The sequence below is a fragment of the Equus asinus genome, chromosome 10 (assembly GCF_041296235.1).
Source record: "Equus asinus isolate D_3611 breed Donkey chromosome 10, EquAss-T2T_v2, whole genome shotgun sequence".
Classification (NCBI taxonomy): Eukaryota; Metazoa; Chordata; class Mammalia; order Perissodactyla; family Equidae; genus Equus; species Equus asinus.
Window position 1 is genome coordinate 95,093,125 of NC_091799.1, and position 19,913 is coordinate 95,113,037.

General features: G+C 42.5%; 1 protein-coding gene across 2 annotated transcripts in view; it reads left to right on the forward strand.

The window, feature by feature from the left end:
* The window catches only part of RETREG1 (reticulophagy regulator 1), a 125,280-nt gene that overhangs the window by 76,615 nt on the left and 28,752 nt on the right, over positions 1–19,913 (forward strand). The window contains exon 1 of one of the 2 annotated variants that reach the window (XM_014837349.3): positions 10,174–10,833. The exons of the other annotated variant lie outside the window; for it this stretch is intronic. Coding sequence (XP_014692835.1) covers positions 10,799–10,833 — 35 coding nt within the window. The 5' untranslated portion in view covers positions 10,174–10,798. Of the gene's footprint in view, positions 1–10,173; positions 10,834–19,913 lie in introns of those variants that run through there. 2 annotated transcript variants of the gene reach the window in all.

Sequence of the window (19,913 nt, forward strand, 5' to 3'; positions counted from 1 at the left end):
TTCAAAGACTAGAGTATGGAAAGGGAAAAACAATAACTTTGCGGTGCAGAAACGTGGCAAACGCTGCTTTATTCAAGTGATGAAGTTAACATCACCAGTGAGAGGTCATGTGGACATCATGAACTCCCTGATGGGATGAAAAGGGCCTTCACCTCTGTAGTTGTCTTCCCCAAGACCCATAGCCTCAGTCTAATCGTGAGGACAACATCAGACAAATCCAAACTGAGGGGCATTCTACAAAATACCTGATAGCTGCAAAATACTTCTCAAACTGTCGAGGTCATGAAACCAAAGAAAGACTGAGCATATGTCATCTCATAGATGACAGGAGACTAAGGAGATCTGACAGCTGGATGCACTTTGGTTCTCTGGATGGGATCCTGGAAGAGAAAAAAGGATGTTAGTGAAAAACACTAGTGAAGTACTAATGACGTCTAGAGTTAGTTCATAGTAATGTACCAATGTTGGTTTTTAGTTTTGACGAATGTGCTGTGGTAATGTAGGATGTTAACCCCGGGAAACCAGGTGGGGGGTATGTAGGAGCTCTCTGCACTATCTTTGCAAGTCTTCTGTAAATCTAAAATTATCCCAGTATAAAAAGTTTACTAAAGTAAAACAAGTTTGTTATGTTTATAGGAGAGAGGTGCTGGATGCTGAAGGAGACCCGTTGTAAGGAATTATTGTCGAGGCAGGAAATCAGATTAACCCCATCAGAGACTTAATGGACCCAGTTTCTCTTCTGAGGCTCTTCAAGGTTCATGTTTTGGATTCGTCTTATTCTGTTTTTAAAGCTCATTGCTTTTTGCTAGTCACTGAAAGGGTTTTACTCAGACCCTGATAGAAACGACGTCACTTATGAGACTCCTTCAGCTTGCTATTAGTGTACCATTTGGAACCCTGAGGTGGCCTAAAGGAGATCAACCATGTTTCTGAGAGACCAGGTTTAGTGTCAGACAGTGGCTGAGGCAGTAAGGAGACACCGGCCTGTCAGGTTATTGGTGGGATCTGCTCTTCTCCAAGAAGCAGTTACGCGGTCTCTTCAGTTAAGGCCGCCTTCTTTCCCACATGTCAAAATCAGCAGATGCCCAGTTCTTCTTGCAGCGAATGCTTCTGAAGGGGCTAGTTCCTCTTAGAAAATGCCTAGAAGCCGTAGGATATTAGCCCGGAGGCACATTCCCCCAAACCCCATTGTCTGGAGGAGTTCGTTCAGTGTCTGAGGAGATCTCTCCTCCCCACCCAAGCTGGGTCAGCAGGTGGAGCTCACTCAGCCAAGGCCCAGGAGTCAGCTGGTGTGTGCACAACGGGACTGGAGAAGGAAGCTTTCCAGTCACCCAGCCCCTACCCTCAAAACTAATATGGGAATAATGGTTAACTATTGTAGGGCTGGAAACTCTCCATTTCAGTTTGGCTTCTCCACAAAATACTGAGTAAATATATAGCCAAGAAACATCTTATCGGGTGCTATTTTAGAAGTGAAAAATAATTTTCAACACTGACAGAAGCAACATGTGATAAGGAAGATCAACATATAACAAAAGTATCACGTAATCCATATTAAACAGGTTATAATTGCCCTGTCTTGCATTGTGTTTTTAAACTCAGGAGGTGAAGTTTGTTTTGAGCTCTATGCCAGTCTTGTTGAGTCACTGTCTTTACCGTCTGCAAAGACCTCTGTCTCTACGATTTGTGGCCTTGGAGATTTTCCATTTCCTTATGTTTGCTAAGAGCAGTGAGATCTGCCAGAGTCCTTTCTCTCTGATGGCCGTTTGTTCTTAATTTCTTGGAACCAAAGATTCTCTATCAAGGACCTTCACCCCTGAAATACAACTAGAGCCTTAGAAGAGAGCTTTAAGTGAGAAAGCAAGCAAGATTACTCAGGAACAGGTGTGTTCTGTGGAGGGAAGCTTGAACCAATGATAACATTTGGACCCCTAGTGATTTTGATTTGTACCAGTGACTATATGCCTGCTGGAGTTTTATAGAAGTTTTTTGTCTGGGGAGGAGGGTAGGGGTTTGGGAAAGGATGAGAAGGAGATGAGATAGAAAGAAATTGGCTTGATACAGAGGCACATCAACTATGTTCTAAGGAGAGAAGGGGAGAAGTAAGCAGGAGCAAAACCAGTCACAGGTGGCCAACACGCCCTTGGAGAGGAGGTCACAGACAGGTTTGTAGAGACCGTGTTTAGTGCAATGAAATAGGTCTTAGTAAATGCAGGACACACGAACAACAAGCCAGTGACGCGGGGTGAGGTGATGTGTGAGGTCCAAGGACTGCCCTGTTTCATGTGGTCCTTTTCTTCTCTCTTTGTCAAGAAGTTGGCCAACTGCCTCCTCTTCCTCTCCATGTTTCTCAAGGCTACGCCTGTACTCTGAATTCACTGTCACTTCCTGCTCTTCTCCTCTGTCTACCATTACCCTGCTCTTCCTGTTGTGAATTTACTGAAAGAGTGGGCAAATGGGTTATTTGTGGTGTTCACACTTTGTTTCAAGGATTCAAATGGTCTTTAACTCCTAATATCACAATTTAAAAATTAACGTTTAGTCAAGTTTTATTAAGAAATATATTTGATCAGAAAGTTAAGACATCAAATGTACCCCCTTAGAGATCAGCATGACCAAGAGGTAGCTAGGACAGGACGCAACTCTTGGGGGCTATCTGGTCCTTTACGGTGCTCCCTGCTAATCTCTCTACCCCCCAGCGTCTCTGCACTCCTTGATGCCCTTTTCCCTCCTGCTGTTTTCTGACTCTTCTCCCGTATGTCGGTCCCTCCACTCCTGGCATTTTCACCTCCCAGGCTGGATTGCTTCTCTAGGATCCCTTGGGCGGTGGCCGCTCTCTGTTCTGTCTAAACCACACTTTCCAGACAGCTTAGCTTTGTTATATCTCTTTTAGAAGGGATGCAGTTCAACCTATGGCAGGGTCAGACGGCAGGTGTAGCACAGACTGGACTGGAAAGTTATGAGAGGCACCTGCTGGCCAAACTGAGTGGTCTGTGGTAAAGAATTGGCTCCATTTGGGGCTCCCCACCCAGACCATGAGAAATTATGTGAAAATCCAGTACAAATTAACAAAATGGGAGTTCTGACAAATAGGGGTAAGAAAAATATTGATCTGTTGGGTTGCCTTACAATTTATGGCCTAAACAAGTTCACTGATGAGGGTGGAAGGGGTCTGTTATTAATTATTCCAGGACAAGAGGCACTGTCCCAGCCTGGGAAATCAGGTGAATACAGTGATACCTCCAGCAAAGGGAAGAAGAAGGTTGACCAGAAAGCTTGGGGGTGGGACTTCAGAGGTGCTGTATCTTGATTTTAGAATGTCAGCTAATTTTTGAATGAAAAGAAATTTGAGGAAAACACTCCATGCACCAAGCTGAAAAAAGGTAAAAAGATAAAATGGGTAACTAGGTTGATTCTGTTTTAATTTTTATGAGAAGAGACTGAGCAAAAAGCTTCCCAATTTCTCTTCCTGACCAGATGATCTAGGGCACAGTTTTCCAACTGTATCTTGAGCAGCTCTGGGTTTCCAGGGACCTGATTCAGGAGCTGCCTTTGTGGGGGTGGTGAGGCCACATTTCACTGCCCTCCCCCCAAGTAACTCTTTTTGGTTGTTATATCTTTTATATACTAAGGTTTGGCATAATGTAGCATTTGGGAGGGAAAAAAGTTTTTATTGCTTTGAAAGCCACTGATCTAGGACAAGTCTCAGTATGAGTCCACCAACCAGAAACCGAGAGAGAGAGGGTCCCATCTCTCAGTGGTGTGGCGCATCGTGATTATTCATTGGATTATCATTACTCAATGGCATCATTCACACCATGTACAGATACAGTCATTTCATCCTTTGATTTTTTTTTTTTTTAATTCAAGGGAGAAAATAGGCTTTTCCACTTTGTTCCAGAAATATAGTGGCTTTGATACTCGTTCCATACTGTTATTGCACTTTTGCAAAGTGCGTAATATATCCTCTGAATTTTCATGGGAAACAAGTTCTGTATTGGCAACTTTGGAAGTCTTTGGTGGGGCATGAAAAAGGCAGAGAAGGGGGATTCTGATGCTGTTGAGTCAATGGGTGGAGGGACGGCTTGCTTTGGTTTTCTTTCTCTCATTCAACCAGCATGTATCTTGTACGAACTCCTCGAAGGCAGGAACTCTTCCTGGTCTGGCTTGAGCAAAAATCCTGTTTTCTGTTCCATCTCTCTTTTTTTCTTAAGTAAACATATTATGGAAAGGTTTTCCCAACCATCTCATTCTTTTTAGCAGCAGCATAGGATTTCATTGTACCGTAATTTAATCAATCCCTTATGGATAGGCTTCGAGATTGCTTTCGGTTTTTTGTGATCATAAGGAATGCGTATGTTTATTTCATCTTTACATGTTTTTATTTTGTAAATATGATTTATGAAGTACATAAAATATTTACAAGTCATATATGTACATTGAAAAAATATATGCATAAAATTTATAAATGCACAATATATTTGGAGGGTGTGTACTGCCAAGAGTACTTGATCAAAAGCATGATACCAATGACTTAAGACAATAACTACACAAGCGCGGAGTCTGAGAGGTGTTTAGTGATATAGCTCAATGCGTTCGAGTTGGTCGCCTGTGGTGAGAGTCTTCTCTGACTAGTGAAGGGAGAGGAGTGCACGTAGCTCCCGTGTTTCTGCCTCAGTTGACCATTTGGAACATTTCTTCACTTACACAACTAATACTAACTACTAACATTACCTAAAAATAACACTAGCATGTTCTGTTCTAGAAGCTAGTTCTGCCGTGCTTTTACTACGGCTGATAGTAGCAAGGAAGATGAAGTCCCTGCTGACCTTCGGGGATTCAGATAGCTGACATGTAAACAAACAGTTAAGATAAATTGAGATGTTGCTAAATTCTGTGATGAAAATCCATCAGAATAAAGGGATTGAGAAGAAGAGGGATTACTTCCCTGAAGAAAGAAATTGAAGAAGAAAAGAAATAGAAAAAGGTAAGGGGGAGCAGATGGCAGAGAGATGGTGAGTCCTCTTGGGACTTGTTTCCTGGAGGTGCTTTTGGGACTTCTACATATTAAAAGGTAAACTGAGGCATCGTAAAATTTTTAGGAATTTATTGGAGCAATAATCAGTTTGAATCAGGTGGCACCAAACTGGAAGTGGTTAGGAGCACTCCACAGCCGATGGGGCCAGACTTTGTAGAGAAGATGTGGAAGCAAAGCAAGGAAATTAATTGACTGGATGGAGCTTAAGGTTGACTTATTTGGGAAATCCTAGTTGGCTGTTTGTGATTGGTTGTACTTATATTTCAATTTCTTAACCTGGAGGCATTTATAGGCTTAGGTTTTGGTTTGCTTACCTAGGCTGCTAAGGCATGAGAACCACCTCATTCTAATGGCCTCCTTGTTTAATTAATTTAACACAGTTTAGGATGTCTAGCAATCAGTGGCATGCAGGTACATTTGTAATAACCGGCTCAGAGTGAGGAGGGGATAGGTGGCTGATTTGTAGCATTTACCAACTTCCATGGTGTAAATACTCCCACCATGGCTGATTTCAAACTACATTCTTGACATCACTGAACATGGAGTGGGAAGAGATGCTAACAGGTTTCATGAGCTAGTTAGAGGCAGCTCCAGTGTACCACAGCTAGTGAGTGATAGGATATATGGGTTTGGAATTCTGGGGAGTGTCTGGCTTAGGAATATAGATTCTGGGCATAGAGGTGAGAATTAAAATTCTGAGAATAGAGAGATTTCCTAGGGAGATTGTATGGCATGAAAAGGAAGACAGCCAACGTTAGAATGCTAGGACCATGCTCTCAAAGTGTGGGTCCCCCACCAGCAGCATCAGCAGCATCTGCGAGCAAATTCATGGCCCGTCCGGATGCTATGGAATTAGAGTGGCTGGGGGTGGGGGGGAACTACGCTGTACTGTTTCAGATTTGGAAGCCCTGCCCTAGAGATCACCAACATTTAAGAGCCAGTTAGAACAGGTTGGAATGTTGAGAGAAGTTGGAGCTGAGCACAAAAAGTGGAGTCTTCGAGCCAGGGGTGGAGAGACCGCCAAGAAGGAAGCAGGCAGCAGTGAAATACTGCAAGGAGGTCAAGTCAGATTAGATGAACGGTAAGTATCAACTGCATTTGCAGCTGGATTACTGCAGTCTTATGAAGAGCAGTGCCAGGATCGTGGCGGGGAGAAAAGGTAGATTCTACTTAGTGAGGAGTGAGTTGACCACAGACCACTGGTTAGGACCTTTGGCTGTAAAGGACAGAAGACAGAGGTTAGTAAATAGGAGGAGATGTGTGTCAACGGTGGGATGTCAGGAAGAGGCTTGGGTATATGTCTGTGGGCTGAGGGGAAAGAGCCAGTAGAATTTGAGAGGGTCATGAACCAGGAAGAAGAGGATGGGAAAATTAGTGGTGCAGATTGGAGAAGAGAGGAGGTGAGGGAATCAAGAACTTGGGATACAGCCTGGCCTTGAAGAAGTTACTCAGGATCCTGTTGGCTTTGGAGGCTGGAGGGAGGGAAGGATGGGAGAAGGTTTTCGGTGGAGAAAAGTGGAGGCCAAGATATTGGAGTAGACGCTCGATGGGCTTTCCCCAGTATTGTCCCATCAATTGCCTTTTGTAATCTCTACCCTTTTTCCTTCTGGATAAAAGTGATTCCAGAAGTGTTTTGGAAACAATTGGTATGATTGTGTTAGCCACTCAGCTCTCACAGTACCTTTTGTTTTATGTCTAATTTAGACCTATTTTGGCCGAGAAGTAGAGAATTAAAGCTCTAGAGCTGTACAGGCCAATAGAAATAGAATGCAAGCTACATATATAATTTAAAGTTTCTAGTATCCACGTTAAAAAAAAGTAAAAATGAAGTGAAATTAATTTTAACAATGTATTTTAACTGATATACCCAAAATATCATTTCAACATGTAGTCAATATTAAAATTAGTAATGAGATATTTTACATTCTTTTTTTCCTACTCAATTTTAAAATTCTGAACTGGCCACATTTCAATTGCTGTTGGACAGTGTGGCTCTGGAGGGTCCACACAGTTTGTAGTACTGAATGCTAATATAAGGAATAAAAACGTGCCTGTTCTTAGGAGGTGAAAAAGACTCTCTCTTTGACCAAACTGGAATCAGGCTCCTCTGAGCTCTTTCTCACCTAGGCCCTGTCCTTAGGTATGTCCTCAAGAACCCAGTTTTATCAAGAGTTCTGTTAAGTCAGTGTAGTAAGAATTCCCCACCCTTGATATCTGAATCACCCCAAATATCTAACCAAATACCTTCTCTCTCACCATCCCCAGTAATATCTGATCACCCTGGCTTGCCTTCAGCAAGAATTCTGTTAGGTCAGTTTAACAAAGAGTTACTCTACCCTACTTAATAATTTTCTGTCTGCCAATGACCTCCCTCCCTCCTTTTTGGCCATTCATGCCAGTATTGCCCTGTAACCTCCAAGAGAGGGAGGGTACCTCCTGTTGTCTCTGATGGAAAGTTCCAGAGCTTCAGACAGCGCTGCTGTAGAAGAAATGGAAAGAAACAGACCTCTTAGACTGATGATTGTGTGAAGAGAAAAAGAGGCATTAAGAAAAGTGGACATTTAGCTTTGATATATGGCTATGATTTTCTTAGGTCATACTGTAACTTTAAACTGCAAAGGAAGGTAAAAGTTCTAATTTGGGACCATCCCTGTGGTCTAGTGGTTAAGTTCAGCACACTACACTCTATGGCCCAGGTTCGGTTCCTGGGTGCAGACCTGCACGACTTGTCAGTGGCCATGCTGTGGCAGCAACCCACATACAAAATAGAGGGAGACTGGCACAGATGTTAGCTCAGGGCGAATCTTCCTCAAGCAAAAATAGGAAGATTGGCAACAAATGTTAGCTCAGGGGGCTGGCCCCGTGGCCGAGTGCTGAAGTTCGCACGCTCCGCTGCAGGCGGCCCAGTGTTTCATTGGTTCGAATCCTGGGCGCGGACACGGCACTGCTCATCAAACCACGCTGAGGCAGCGTCCCACATGCCACAACTAGAAGGACCCACAACAAAGAATATACAACTATGTACCGGGGGGCTTTGGGGAGAAAAAGGAAAAAAATAAATCTTAAAAAAAAAAATGTTAGCTCAGGGCAAATCTTCCTCAGCAAAAAAAATGCTAATTTAAAGTATATTACTAAAATTAAAAGCACACAAATTTTAAAGAGCGTGAATATAAGCAAACTTAAACTATGGAAGTGTGTGACCACATAAGCTTTTGCCAGAGAGAGTGGGCTCTGCCGTCTCTTCAGCTGGAGGAGTGGAAAGAGCGCTCTGCAATGAAGGTTGCTCCTGGCTCTGTCACCAGCAGGTCACCTAACTTTGCTAGGCCCCAGTTCAGCATCTGAAATCTTGGGTGGCTTCCATGGCCCTCAGGGTCTCTCACGTGTTTGTATTCTGTGAGTCCTTAAATTCAGGATTTTCAGTAGATTTTAGGTCAGCAATCATGAGGGAGCCCTTGGCACCCTAATCCCCCGAACGATGGAAGTATCCTTGAGGCGAGGAAGCCCCCCACTGTGTCCGTCATGTAGCTACACTCTGATTTCTGTTATATGTGCCATCAGTATTTTATCTCCTTGTCCTTGTGATTTTCAGAAACTAACACAAATATATCTAAAGGGGAATTCATGCTTGGAGCAAGTAATTTAAAAATGCATGAAGGCGTGCTTAAAACAAGTATTTTAGTAAATGGTTTGTGGTAGTAATTGGTAATTCATCTGTAGCAGCACTAATTGTCCTTTGAAATTGTCCTTTGAAATGGAGAGGCAGGTTTCAGGGATATGTTCACTTATGTAGTCACCAGCAACTAAGTTCAACAGGAGCTATATTCAGATAGTCAAGAAGTAGTCGAATAGGAGCTGAGGAGAACAAAGGGTAAAATGAACGGGATCAAATTCTCAGAACTTTGTTAGATCATAGAATTAGCATTTGTTATTGTTGATAAGGTTAAATAAAAGTGCTGAAGTATTCTCACTGATAATGTTTTCAGTGTTGCAACTTTTCACTTCCTTGAACTGGAATTCCTAACACAGAACGCTGCTCTGGTTCTGAGAGGCTCCTGCAACGCCTGATCCTCAGAACTTTGCTGACGACTGTTTTCCTTCAAGGTCAACTGTATTTGAGTGATGTGTTTGAGTATCTGCACCAACTTCACCTTAGACTTTGAAGTCTAAAACTTTAGATCTGGTGTGAAATATTAAAGAAGTATCTTGATTTGTGACATGCATGTATCACAAAATAGCTAATGCTATCCAAAAGAAAGCAGGTTAATACATTGTTTGGATTTTTTCAGTGCCCTTTTCTGGGGCACTTTGACAAATATAAATGTAAAATGTATCTTAAATACAGACTTACGGCCAGCATTAACTATAATGTGACAATGGAACACACATTTTAAAAAGGAAAGTATATTGTTTCCTAATAATTAGATCTTGCTTACTGCCTGACTTAAGGTCCCCAATCAGGAAAAAAATGCTTTCAAGTTTTTATGCAAAGCGTTTAGGGTATATTCCTAAAGGAATCTCAGTAATATTTCTTCTAGCCTTTTTTTTTTAATGGGGAAGGAGCTATACTTTCTTAAGTTCAGATATACTTGAGCTGTAACATTTTGTTAGTTTCAGATGTATAATACAATGATTTGATATTTGTATATATTGTGAAATGATCACAAGTCTAGTTAACATCCATCACTACATATAGTTACATTTTTTTTCTTGTGATAAGAACTTTTAGGGTCTACTCTCTTAGCAACTTTCAGTTATACGATACAATATTATTAACTGTAGTAATGCATGTTGAACATTGCATCTTCATAACTTATTTATTTTATAACTGGAAATTTGTACCTTTTGACCACCTGGGTACAAACTTTTCCCCTAGCCTTTTTGGAGGCAATTGAAGTGATTTTTGTCCTGCTCTTAAACATTGCAGCAAATGACAGTACGTGGTGACTGATGACTCCTACGCAGTGATGAGCCAAGCTATAAAAACATCTTAGGCTCACAGCCCAGCCGTGTGCCGGGGTCAGGCTGCTCCCTGATGACAGAGGGAAGTCCTGCGGGAGAAACTCTGTTGCCCAAAGGAGCACATGGTTTCATGTTCGTGCGCATACTTATTCTGAGTTGAGAAATCTAGATGACCCGAAGCAGGATTTTCTTGCAAAACAATATGCCTGAAAACACAATTGTTTATTTCCTTTTTTTTTTTTTTTGAGTAAGAGATCTGTTGCTGAGTGTCTAAGCATTCTCAGAGCAAACAAGCCTCTGAGCTCTTGTACATACAGCCCATTTCACTCTCTACTTCCTCCTGTGAATTGGAGATCTGATAGCCCAGGCTGAGGTTTCAAGCTCCCTGTGGCACACCGCCCTTTTTGGTGGGGTGCTTGTCATACCAGGAAAAAGAAGGAAAGAGAAAGGGTAGGCTGGCCCAGGCGAAGTCATCCCAATAAAGGTTAATAGCTGGGTGGTGACACCTTCTCACACGACTGGAGAGAAGATGCTTGCTCCCAGCTGCCTGTCACGGTCCTGGGAGTAAGAGGTGACCTATTTATTTTTAGAAGGGGCAGTCATAATAACCCGGCTCGTGGCTTCATTCAAGGCAGGCAGGCGCTCGGGAAGTTTGTAAATACCAGGAGCGCTGTTTTCCAGAAAGGAAAGAACTGGACTACTGGGTTTTTCCTCCTGATATTCGTCGTGTGAGTGGAGAAGAAATCAGAACACACAGGTGCCCCAGCCCTCTCCTTGTATTTTTATTTTTAAAGGGCAGCAATGCCTGAAGGGGAGGACTTTGCAGGAGGCAAAAGGTAATTATGATATATATTTACTTTTTCGTGGGTCTGTTTCATTTGCTAGTTATCTTTTTAAAAATATTACGACTAATTTAAAAAGGAGTTTAAATTAGAATTAAAAAAAGTTAGGAATGCAATCCGTCAATTCCAGGAAACTGAATTTTCTTTAGCATGAAGGGAGAGGCATCAAATTAACTTCATATACCCTTAGAAACATATGCAAATATATTTTCTGTAATGAGGAAATGATGGCCTGAAATTTTTAAAAAGTGTTTCCTTCTACACCATTTAAAGTTTACTTGAATTTTTTGATGTTTGATTTTTAACTTTAGAGGATAGTTATTGGAAGTCTGAGCTAGTGAACTTTTTGTAAAATGTTTGCATTTTAGAGACTTGTTAAAGATTTTTCAAGGTTAAATAGTAGACCAATTTTGATATTGCAAGCCTTTTTTTTTTTTTTAACCACAGTTCTTTGAAGATGTGATCAGTGGGGCCCCGCATGCAGTACATTAATTGTATCAATGTTTTTGTTAATATCTAGCTCTAAGAAGGGGGATTAGAGGGGGACAAGGAAGCAGGTAATTATTTCTACTAATATGACCACAACTTGTGCCCATATTCAAAGTGTCCCTTTCTAGCCCCATTGCTGTGTTAACAAAATTTGTATGAATCAGTTTCATTGGAATTCTAATTAGGGTCATTTAAATTTGGATATGAAGAAGTAGAAAGAAAGCTATTAAGAAAGAAAAAGGGATTATTGACAGTTTTATTGTCAAAGAAAGTGGAAATTGGTGACTCTCTAGGACCGGGATAGCCAAAATATTTTTTCGTCCTTGTATTAAAGATAAACAGTCCTTTTCAGCCATAGTTATAGAGTGTGTGTGTGCGCGTGTGTGTGCTGATTATAATCAGTTGTAGTCATGTTCTTAAAAGCTACTTTTCTCTTTAGTTTTCTGGTTTTCATTTTCTTCAGATTCCTTTCCAGTACATCAAAGGGGACATTAAGTTGGCATTTAATTGAATAATGAAACAACTTTCTATATAAAATGAGACATTAAATCAAGTACTTGAAGATGATGTTTATAAAAGTGGTTGGACTTAGGACATGGACTAACTAACTAGTTAACTAACTAACTAGTTAAGAAAAAGTTTTCCGAGCAATGTAAATATCAGTCTGGGTTTGAGATGATGGGTTGATGTGCCAGTATTGTGTGTATCCCCTCCTGACATTCTAACATTTCTGAAAGCAGGACTTTCTCTTTTCCTCTTTTCATCATGGCATTCCCACCAACTCTCTGCATAGAATTTTGCGCAGAATAGGCATTTTTAATAAATACTTGCTGAATGGAATGTATTTATAAACCATTTTAGCACCTGCAACAAATATCTAGGGGGCTGATCATTTTAGAGAGGAAAGGGAGAGGTTTAGCAGAAATGTAGTAAGAGTTGCCTTAATGAAATGTAACCTTATCACAATTAAATTAAATAGTGATTAATTGTGGATAATTAGAAATATTTTGAACTAAGAGTTTGTGATGTAAACTAGACAAACATAAGATTTTTTTCATAAGAATATTTCACTGGTTACAAAGAATAAATAGACAAGGAGAAGACGTATCTAATAATAATTATTACCAGGGACTAAAAATATATTTGCTCAAGATGGGAAACTCACCCTCACTCCTTTGAAGTAGTGCCCCCACTTTTTAATTTTGGTGAGGTAACTCCCAGCCCTTAACAGTTGGTGGTTTCCTATACAATACACTTTGCTTTGCCTCATCCATCTGCTTTGTTGTTTTTCCCTGTCTGTGCAGAAAATTAGAAAGGGCACTCTGGATAGGGGGAAAGTTTAGAGCTAGGCTAGAAATAAAACATTACACTTGAGGGGAAATTTTACTCTTGCTAAGTTTGAGATTAAATGCCATTGGACAATTCCTTTGGCGGCGTGCCTAACAGAGAAATAACTATTAGGAGTCATGTAGGTGCTGACAGAACTTGTTCTTAGAGCTTGATTGCAGCAGGTTCTGGTTGAATCTCACATTCAGGCTTCTTCATGTTACTTTAGTCCTGTTTTGGAATTTGGTGACCCGAATTGCTCTGTACCAGGTGCTGAGCTAAATCTGAAGTTACTCTTTTAAACCGGTGGAAACCCACTGATGGAAGCTTCTTGAGTGTACCTGGATAGGTGCTGCAGGCACTGCTGTCTGAACTGTTTTATGTGCTAATGGTCCGATGGCTCTGAGGCACCATTTTATCCTCACCAAATGGACAAAAGTGAACACAACTGCCTGGGAGGGGAGGGAGGCAGAGGGGAGACCCTTCTCCTCCTTTATTACTGGTTATTACCAGTAATAAACACTCTTGGTAACAACCTCCAGAGACCCTGTGCCAGTGTCAAGGTCAGGAGATGAAGGGAGAGGGTGTGAAAGAATGCCATTCTGAAGCAGGATAAGGAGAGCAGAGACCCAAGCAGGAAGCCTTAGGTCCAAAGGAGAAGTAGGGGCGGCAACTGGGGAAGCAGACAGGGTCAAGAAACACCAGGAAAATGATACCCTGGCCAGTGGCCTGGCTCTACATGGTTCCTTATCCCAGCTCATTTCAGACCCCACCTTGGAGGCAGGGGTGCAAGCCCTCAGAGTCTTCAGTAGCCTGGGTGGAGAGGTGTGGCCGGGTGAAACCTTCCCTCTTCCGGCTGCCAGGAAGGGGGATAGACCCCCAGGCTACCAAGACAGAGCTCCGAGTGTGTCTTCGGGAAGCACTTCAACACCAGGTGATTATGTTCCCACATTCATTGGTTCACTCCGTGTGTTTCTTTTTTTTCTTTTTTGAGGAAGATTAGCCCTGAGCTAACTACTGCCAGCCCTCCTCTTTTTTTTTTTTTTTTTTTTGCTGAGGAAGCCTGGCCCTGAGCTAACATCCATACCCATCTTCCTCTACTTTATATGTGGGACGCCTACCACAGCATGGCATGCCAAGCAGTGCCATGTCTGCACCCAGGATCTGAACTGGCAAACACTGGGCCGCCAAAGTGGAACGTGTGAACTTAACCACTGTGCCACAGGGCCAGCCCCACTCTGTGTGTTTCTTTTTCTTTTTTTTTTCATAATGACTTCTCAGTTTTTTGGGGGTTTTTTTTGTTTTTTTTTTTTAAAGATTTTATTTTTTCCTTTTTTTCCCCAAATTCCCCCGGTACATAGTTGTATATTTTAGTTGTGGGTCCTTCTAGTTGTGGCATGTGGGACGCTGCCTCAGCGTGGCCTGATGAGCAGTGCCATGTCCGCGTCCAGGATTCGAACCAATGAAACACTGGGCCGCCTGCAGCGGAGCGCACGAACTTAACCACTCGGCCAAGGGGCCAGCCACAGAAACGTGGATTCTAAGATGTGAAAATGCTGGCTTTTGGAACGCAACTGAGTTTGTTAAGTTGGGCATTAGCTGGCTGTGCATTTCAGAAATCACTGTAAATTACACATCAAGAAAATCCAAGGATAGAGGCCCATGTACTGGAAGTTCAAGACAGCCCTGTTTGTTACAGAGTAGTTTGTGGTGACCCATCTGGTGACAGAAAACCAGGTTCCCTGCATGGTCGTGCAGGCCTGTCCTAGGTGCTTGGACTCATGTCAGGGGCTTTACCTTCTGCAGAAAGAGAACAACCTTTGGCAGCAAGTCTGACCTTTAGGTTGACCCAGTGGAGTGGGCACTGAGGCTGTGACAGCCTCCAGTGTCTTCTTGGGGGGCAAGTATCTCATAAGAACATAGTGAGCAAGGGTGGTTTGGTGTCCTTCTAACCATGGGACAAGGGAGGGAGCTCTGGTGGGATACCCCTTTGAGAATCACCGAGAGCAGTCGGTTTTCAGAGCTTCCAGAAGCATCTGCTTATGTTTTACCCAGATCTAATATTTAATAAGTAGAATGTTACTGAAAGGACAATGTGCAGATTTAGCGATTAAGAAGCAAAATGTTGGCGGCTAATACAGGACTCTGTGAAGCATTGTTATTTGAGTCATCATATAACATAGTAAAGACTTGAAAGTTTGTTTGCGAAAGGCCGCTGAGCCTCTCAAACCGGAACTGTGTAATAGCAATTTCGGCTGCTCGCAGATCTTGCTGCTCTGCTCTGGAATGGTGAGCTTGCCGTATATTTGGGTTCTGGATACACGAAGGGTTATTGTATTTAAGAAAACCAAAGCTTTTGAAAAAGCACAATGGCCTATTTAGTATTTGGAAATGGCCTTTAGCAATTGCATTGAATTTTATTTTTGGAAGGTTTAAAAGAAATTAATTTGAATATGATAATCTTTAATCCAGCTGGTTTAATAATTCAGATTGGCCCAATTATAAGGCTTAATTTTACGTTGTTGATGAAGCCTAGCCTTTGATAATACTCTTTCTTTAAAATATAAAGTGAAGCTAAGAAAAACCTCACTAAGAAATCCGACCAGCACACACCATCTCAAGCTTTATGTGCCTCGACCTCAGTTGAGATGGGTTCACATGAGCAAGCGCATTTCTGCTTTTGTGTGTCTGAAAAAGTCCTTATGCTGCTGTTGGTTTTGAAACAGGCACAGAGACCCGAAGTGAATAAAGTTCACACAGCCATTAAGTGATGGAGTTGCTATTTGAAGGCAGGCAGCTGACTCCTGAGCTTGTGTAGTTAGACAGGTATATAGTTATGGTTGTGACACGCTAGGTGGGTTTGACGCTCGGAAAGGTCAGTATGGTTGGCACATAAGGAGAAAGGTGAGAATGGCTGGAGATGAGTGGGAGAGGTACTTGGGAACCCCTCATTGGGCCGTGTAGAAGGTGGTGTGTTGGTAAACTGGCTCTCCTGGAAGGGGAAGCCCTGATCTTCAGCATTTGTTGACTGCTGTGGTGTACATAGTCCCACTGTGGTCAATTTCAAGCCACTCACAGGAGGCCAATGAGAGTAGAGTTGGGAAGAGATGAGCAACATTGGTTCTCGCATACCTGTGGGGTCAGCTTCAGCACACAAAGGGGCTGTGGGCTGATGGAAGAGATAGCATTTAATTCTGTGCTACATCTTCTTCATTTATATATCCCTAAGGCATACCAGACATTCAGTAAAGGCTTGTGCAAGGAATTAATGATTTCTTTTTCTTCCACCCTCCAACACAGTTGTGGAAAATGTCTCTGAGGCATAGAAAATGTTTACCGCTTTGAAATCCTGCTTTGACCCAGCTGGGCTAATATTTGAAATTGATTAAGAACACATAGAACAATGCAATCTGTCCTTGCTGCAAGAGTTTGTTTTGTGTGCGATATCTTAATCACCAGTTAACAAGCAGTGTGCTTCCCAAAGCCTTTCAGCTCCCCAATAAGCCCCTGTTAAAGCTGATTTCTATTCTGTAAACATGGGGTGACTAATGCTTTGCCGTCCCTAAAATGTGTTGAAGGTGTCTCTTTGGTTCGCACTGCCAGAGGAGGGCTGCAGCTGCTCTGTTACGGGCCCTGGAAAGGTCTATCCCAGGGCTGTCAGCAGAGGCTGTCCCTCACAGAGGAAAAGCCCACTTGTGCTGGCTTTCCTTACTCCCAGCCTTTTGTCCTTTCATGGGCAAATCTGTGTCTAGACCCGTTCGTTTGTCTTGCTGCTTCTCCTCACTGTGTAAATCTGGGTCCCACAGAAGCCACATGAGTACCCGGCCTTGCCTGAGGGGCAAATTTCACGCACTGTGTTGTATTCCCCAATGTTACAGCTGTTCATGTGGGGAAACAAAAATAGTGTAGGGAGAAATGGGTATAAAGAAGAAAGGATCACCTGTAATCTTACTGCCCTAAAAAAAAAAAAATTACCTTTTGTCTTCTAGTACTTCTTTGGACAGATTTTCTTGGCAAAGTTACAATAATTATGTATGGTACATACAATTTTGTATGCTGCTTTTTTTCTTCCATGAGCATTTTCCCAGCAGCATCTAAACATTTTGGAAGCATTTTTTAATGCCTGCAAAGGATTCCATCCTTTGGATTTTCCCACGTATCTTATTACTGTATCATTGGAAATTGTTTTGCCATATAAACGAGAGTGAGATAGACCACTTTAATTCTTCTGATTAGGGGGATGATTGGATTAAAGGGTGTGAAGTATGAGCTGCCAGTTTCCTAAGGCTGAGCCCAGAAATTCACCCAGCTGCATTTCCACCATGTCCCGTTGGGCAAGCAGCCCAAGAGTCCAGCTTTGAGGGGAGAGGACATGACCCCCACTTTTCCTTGGAAAGAATGTCAAAGAATTTGCGGGCTTTATTTTAAAACTTCTAGAAAGAGAGAAAAATATTTCCTTCATATTTGTTTTTAAAAATTTTATCAGCTATCATTTGAAAGGATATCTAATGTGAAACTTTCCGTCTGCCTCCCTCTCCTGCTTTTAAAAAAAAATTTCCAACCAATGACACCTCTTCCTAACAGAGGAATACCCCAGTGGTCTAGTTTCCTGATGGATGTCCTTATTTATATAGAGTAACTTTGTAGTCAGTTGACGCTCACATTGTTAGGCATAAACAGTTAGCTATTTGAACCATTCTGTACAGTGATTACAGGCAGGGCTTTTGGAATGATCCAAAACTGTTTCCAATCCTGGCTGCGGACCCCAGCCACACCATTTACTACCTGGGTGACCTTGGGCAAGTTATTTAGCCTTTCTGGATTTCATTTTATTAGCAGTAAAATGAGGATAATAATATTTACTTTATAGGTTTGTTTTATAGATTAAATATGGTAATCCACATTCAATATTTAGTCCTGAAAAATAGTTAGTAATAATACTTAAGTTATTCACTGCCTTAATCAATAATTGGTCACTTTTGAGTGAAAACACCTCAACCACTTATGGTCTAATCCTTGTGAATATCCCGATTGCCAGTCATGATATATAGGGAGGAGAGTCAACATGTCAGCTGATCCACTCTCTCTAGGTGGTGCTCTCAGCTGGGGGTGTATGCAGAACTGCCCAGTGCATTCCTGGTTGGTCTGTCTAGATGGTGTGTGTGTTCTTCGTGTTTGGAATAGGGCCACAGGGGATGTGTGTTTGGTTCACATTGTTTTGATCCTGGGATTGCTTTAACCCAAGTGAGCTTGGGTGTTAGGACACACAGCTGTGTTGAATAAAAATATTGAGCCCCCTTGGGGGAAGCGAGGATGTCTGCCCAAGGCATCTGACAGTGAGCTGAGTATCCATAGGAGGATGTTCAGGACGTGGATGTGTCTCTTGACTTTAAAAATTGGTTTGTTTTAATCTTATGGGCACTGTGAATCTTCTAAATGATCCTATTTCTATTACTGATTTAGCCATTTGGAAGGAGGGTTACAGCTCACCTCTAGCCAGTGTATGGGACTCTCTGGAATGCACTTCCATGTGCTGTGCTTCCGTGGACTTTATTTTCTTTCCCATCAGGTCTTTTAGCCCCATTCCCTTGTAGGGACACCTCTACTCTCTGCCCCGGCGCCCCCCGCCATGGCTGCATAGCTTGTCTACTGAAGCCTCCAGCTGAGAGAGCGATGGGACTGACATCCATCCCAGGCTTGGGCCCCAGGCTGCGTGTCCCGACATGGGGCTGCATCTCCTGGTTGAAACTGCGCCATTTTGTACAAATGCGTCCTGTGGACTAACAGGCTCTGAGTTTATCTCTGTTTTTTACATACCTTTATAAGCCACCTCAAATCCTTTATGGGCTGGAGTGAGATACAATAATTACCAAGAGAATAGCCTCTGCCACACATAAATTAAGTATATACATATGTATCAAGAAACAGAAAATTATGTTCCATTCACCTTGTTTTTAAATTAAGACCAGGGGACAGAAAGCCATTCAGTTCTAGGGAAGGTCAGTTAAGGCTTGGAGATTGGGTGCAAGAATTACAATGCCTCAATTTTGTGTTTGAGAAAATAGGGCATCGGCTTGTGATGCTTTAAAGAAAGGTTGCTTTGAAAATCAGTCATTTTCTTCAGCAATCAAACCTCTCTTTCAACTGAAGTCCAGGGATTTCAGTGTGTTTCTGGGGCTGGTTGGCTATGTTGCAGCCTCATAAGAATGTGTAATAAGAACCAGCCCAGATTCAGAGGAAAGCCCTTCAGGAAGAAGTGAGTTAAAACTCTGTTTATGTTTTTTTAGCTGTTCTTGTGAAACTACCAGTAAACTCTGAATGGGAAAATAAAAATGACCTCTGGGGGCATGGAGGGTGGTTGTGGAATATTGGCTTCTGGCTGTTTGGCCAGAGTAATGTCACCTCATCCAGCATCTTCCGTGAATGAGATGAAATCAGGCAAGACAATTCTTCCCCTGTTCTGCTCTTACCTGTATTTTTTCTAGTTTCTCTCTCATACTCTCATTCATTCGTTCTCCTTGTTCCCCTTGTACCTTCACATCATGAACTGCCTTCTCCAACCCGTGGTCTCTGCCATCTCTGAATCCCAAATTGGCAAAGGCAAGGGGCAAAACCTGGATGTAGCAATGCATGGCAGTACATCTAGGTCACAGAGTGTCCTGATGCCGAAGTTGGGAAACAGTGCGGTAGGGAGTGTCCCTGGGAGGTAACGTAAGTCAGCTGGTGGTCAAGGGGGCAGTTGTGTTACCCTGTTTCACACGGACGGACAAGCTAATCCCCTCATTGAGGATACGAGTGAAATGACAGTCTTGAAAGGAGGCTTCTGTGTCTTCCAGCCAGGCTGCACTCTCTTCCTCCCTTCAGCCTCATTTTTGCTGGGTTGGCCTACCTTGGGTGTGATTGTCACCCACTGGGTGAATGCCACCAGGGGCTATTAAAATGTTGCTCTGTGGCTTTAGCAGTATCTGGGGAGGAGCTGTCAGACTGTGGAGTCCTTGTCTTGGAAGGGGGGACTGCATCTGTGAGTGCCCCTTATGGGAAGAGGTGAGGGAAGGGCTTGAACCCCCAAATTTCCCTTCTCCCTGGGAATTGTGGTTCATGAAGTGTTGCTGTGTTTCAAGGGTGGAGACTGGTGCGCCAGAGTTGGGCAGACACCCACATGTGGTGGTACATAAGGAGTGTCACGTAGTAGTTACCATTGTGATGTGGCCTCTTTGCTATCTGTAAACAGAACAAGCAGCTGTGCACAAATATTTCTC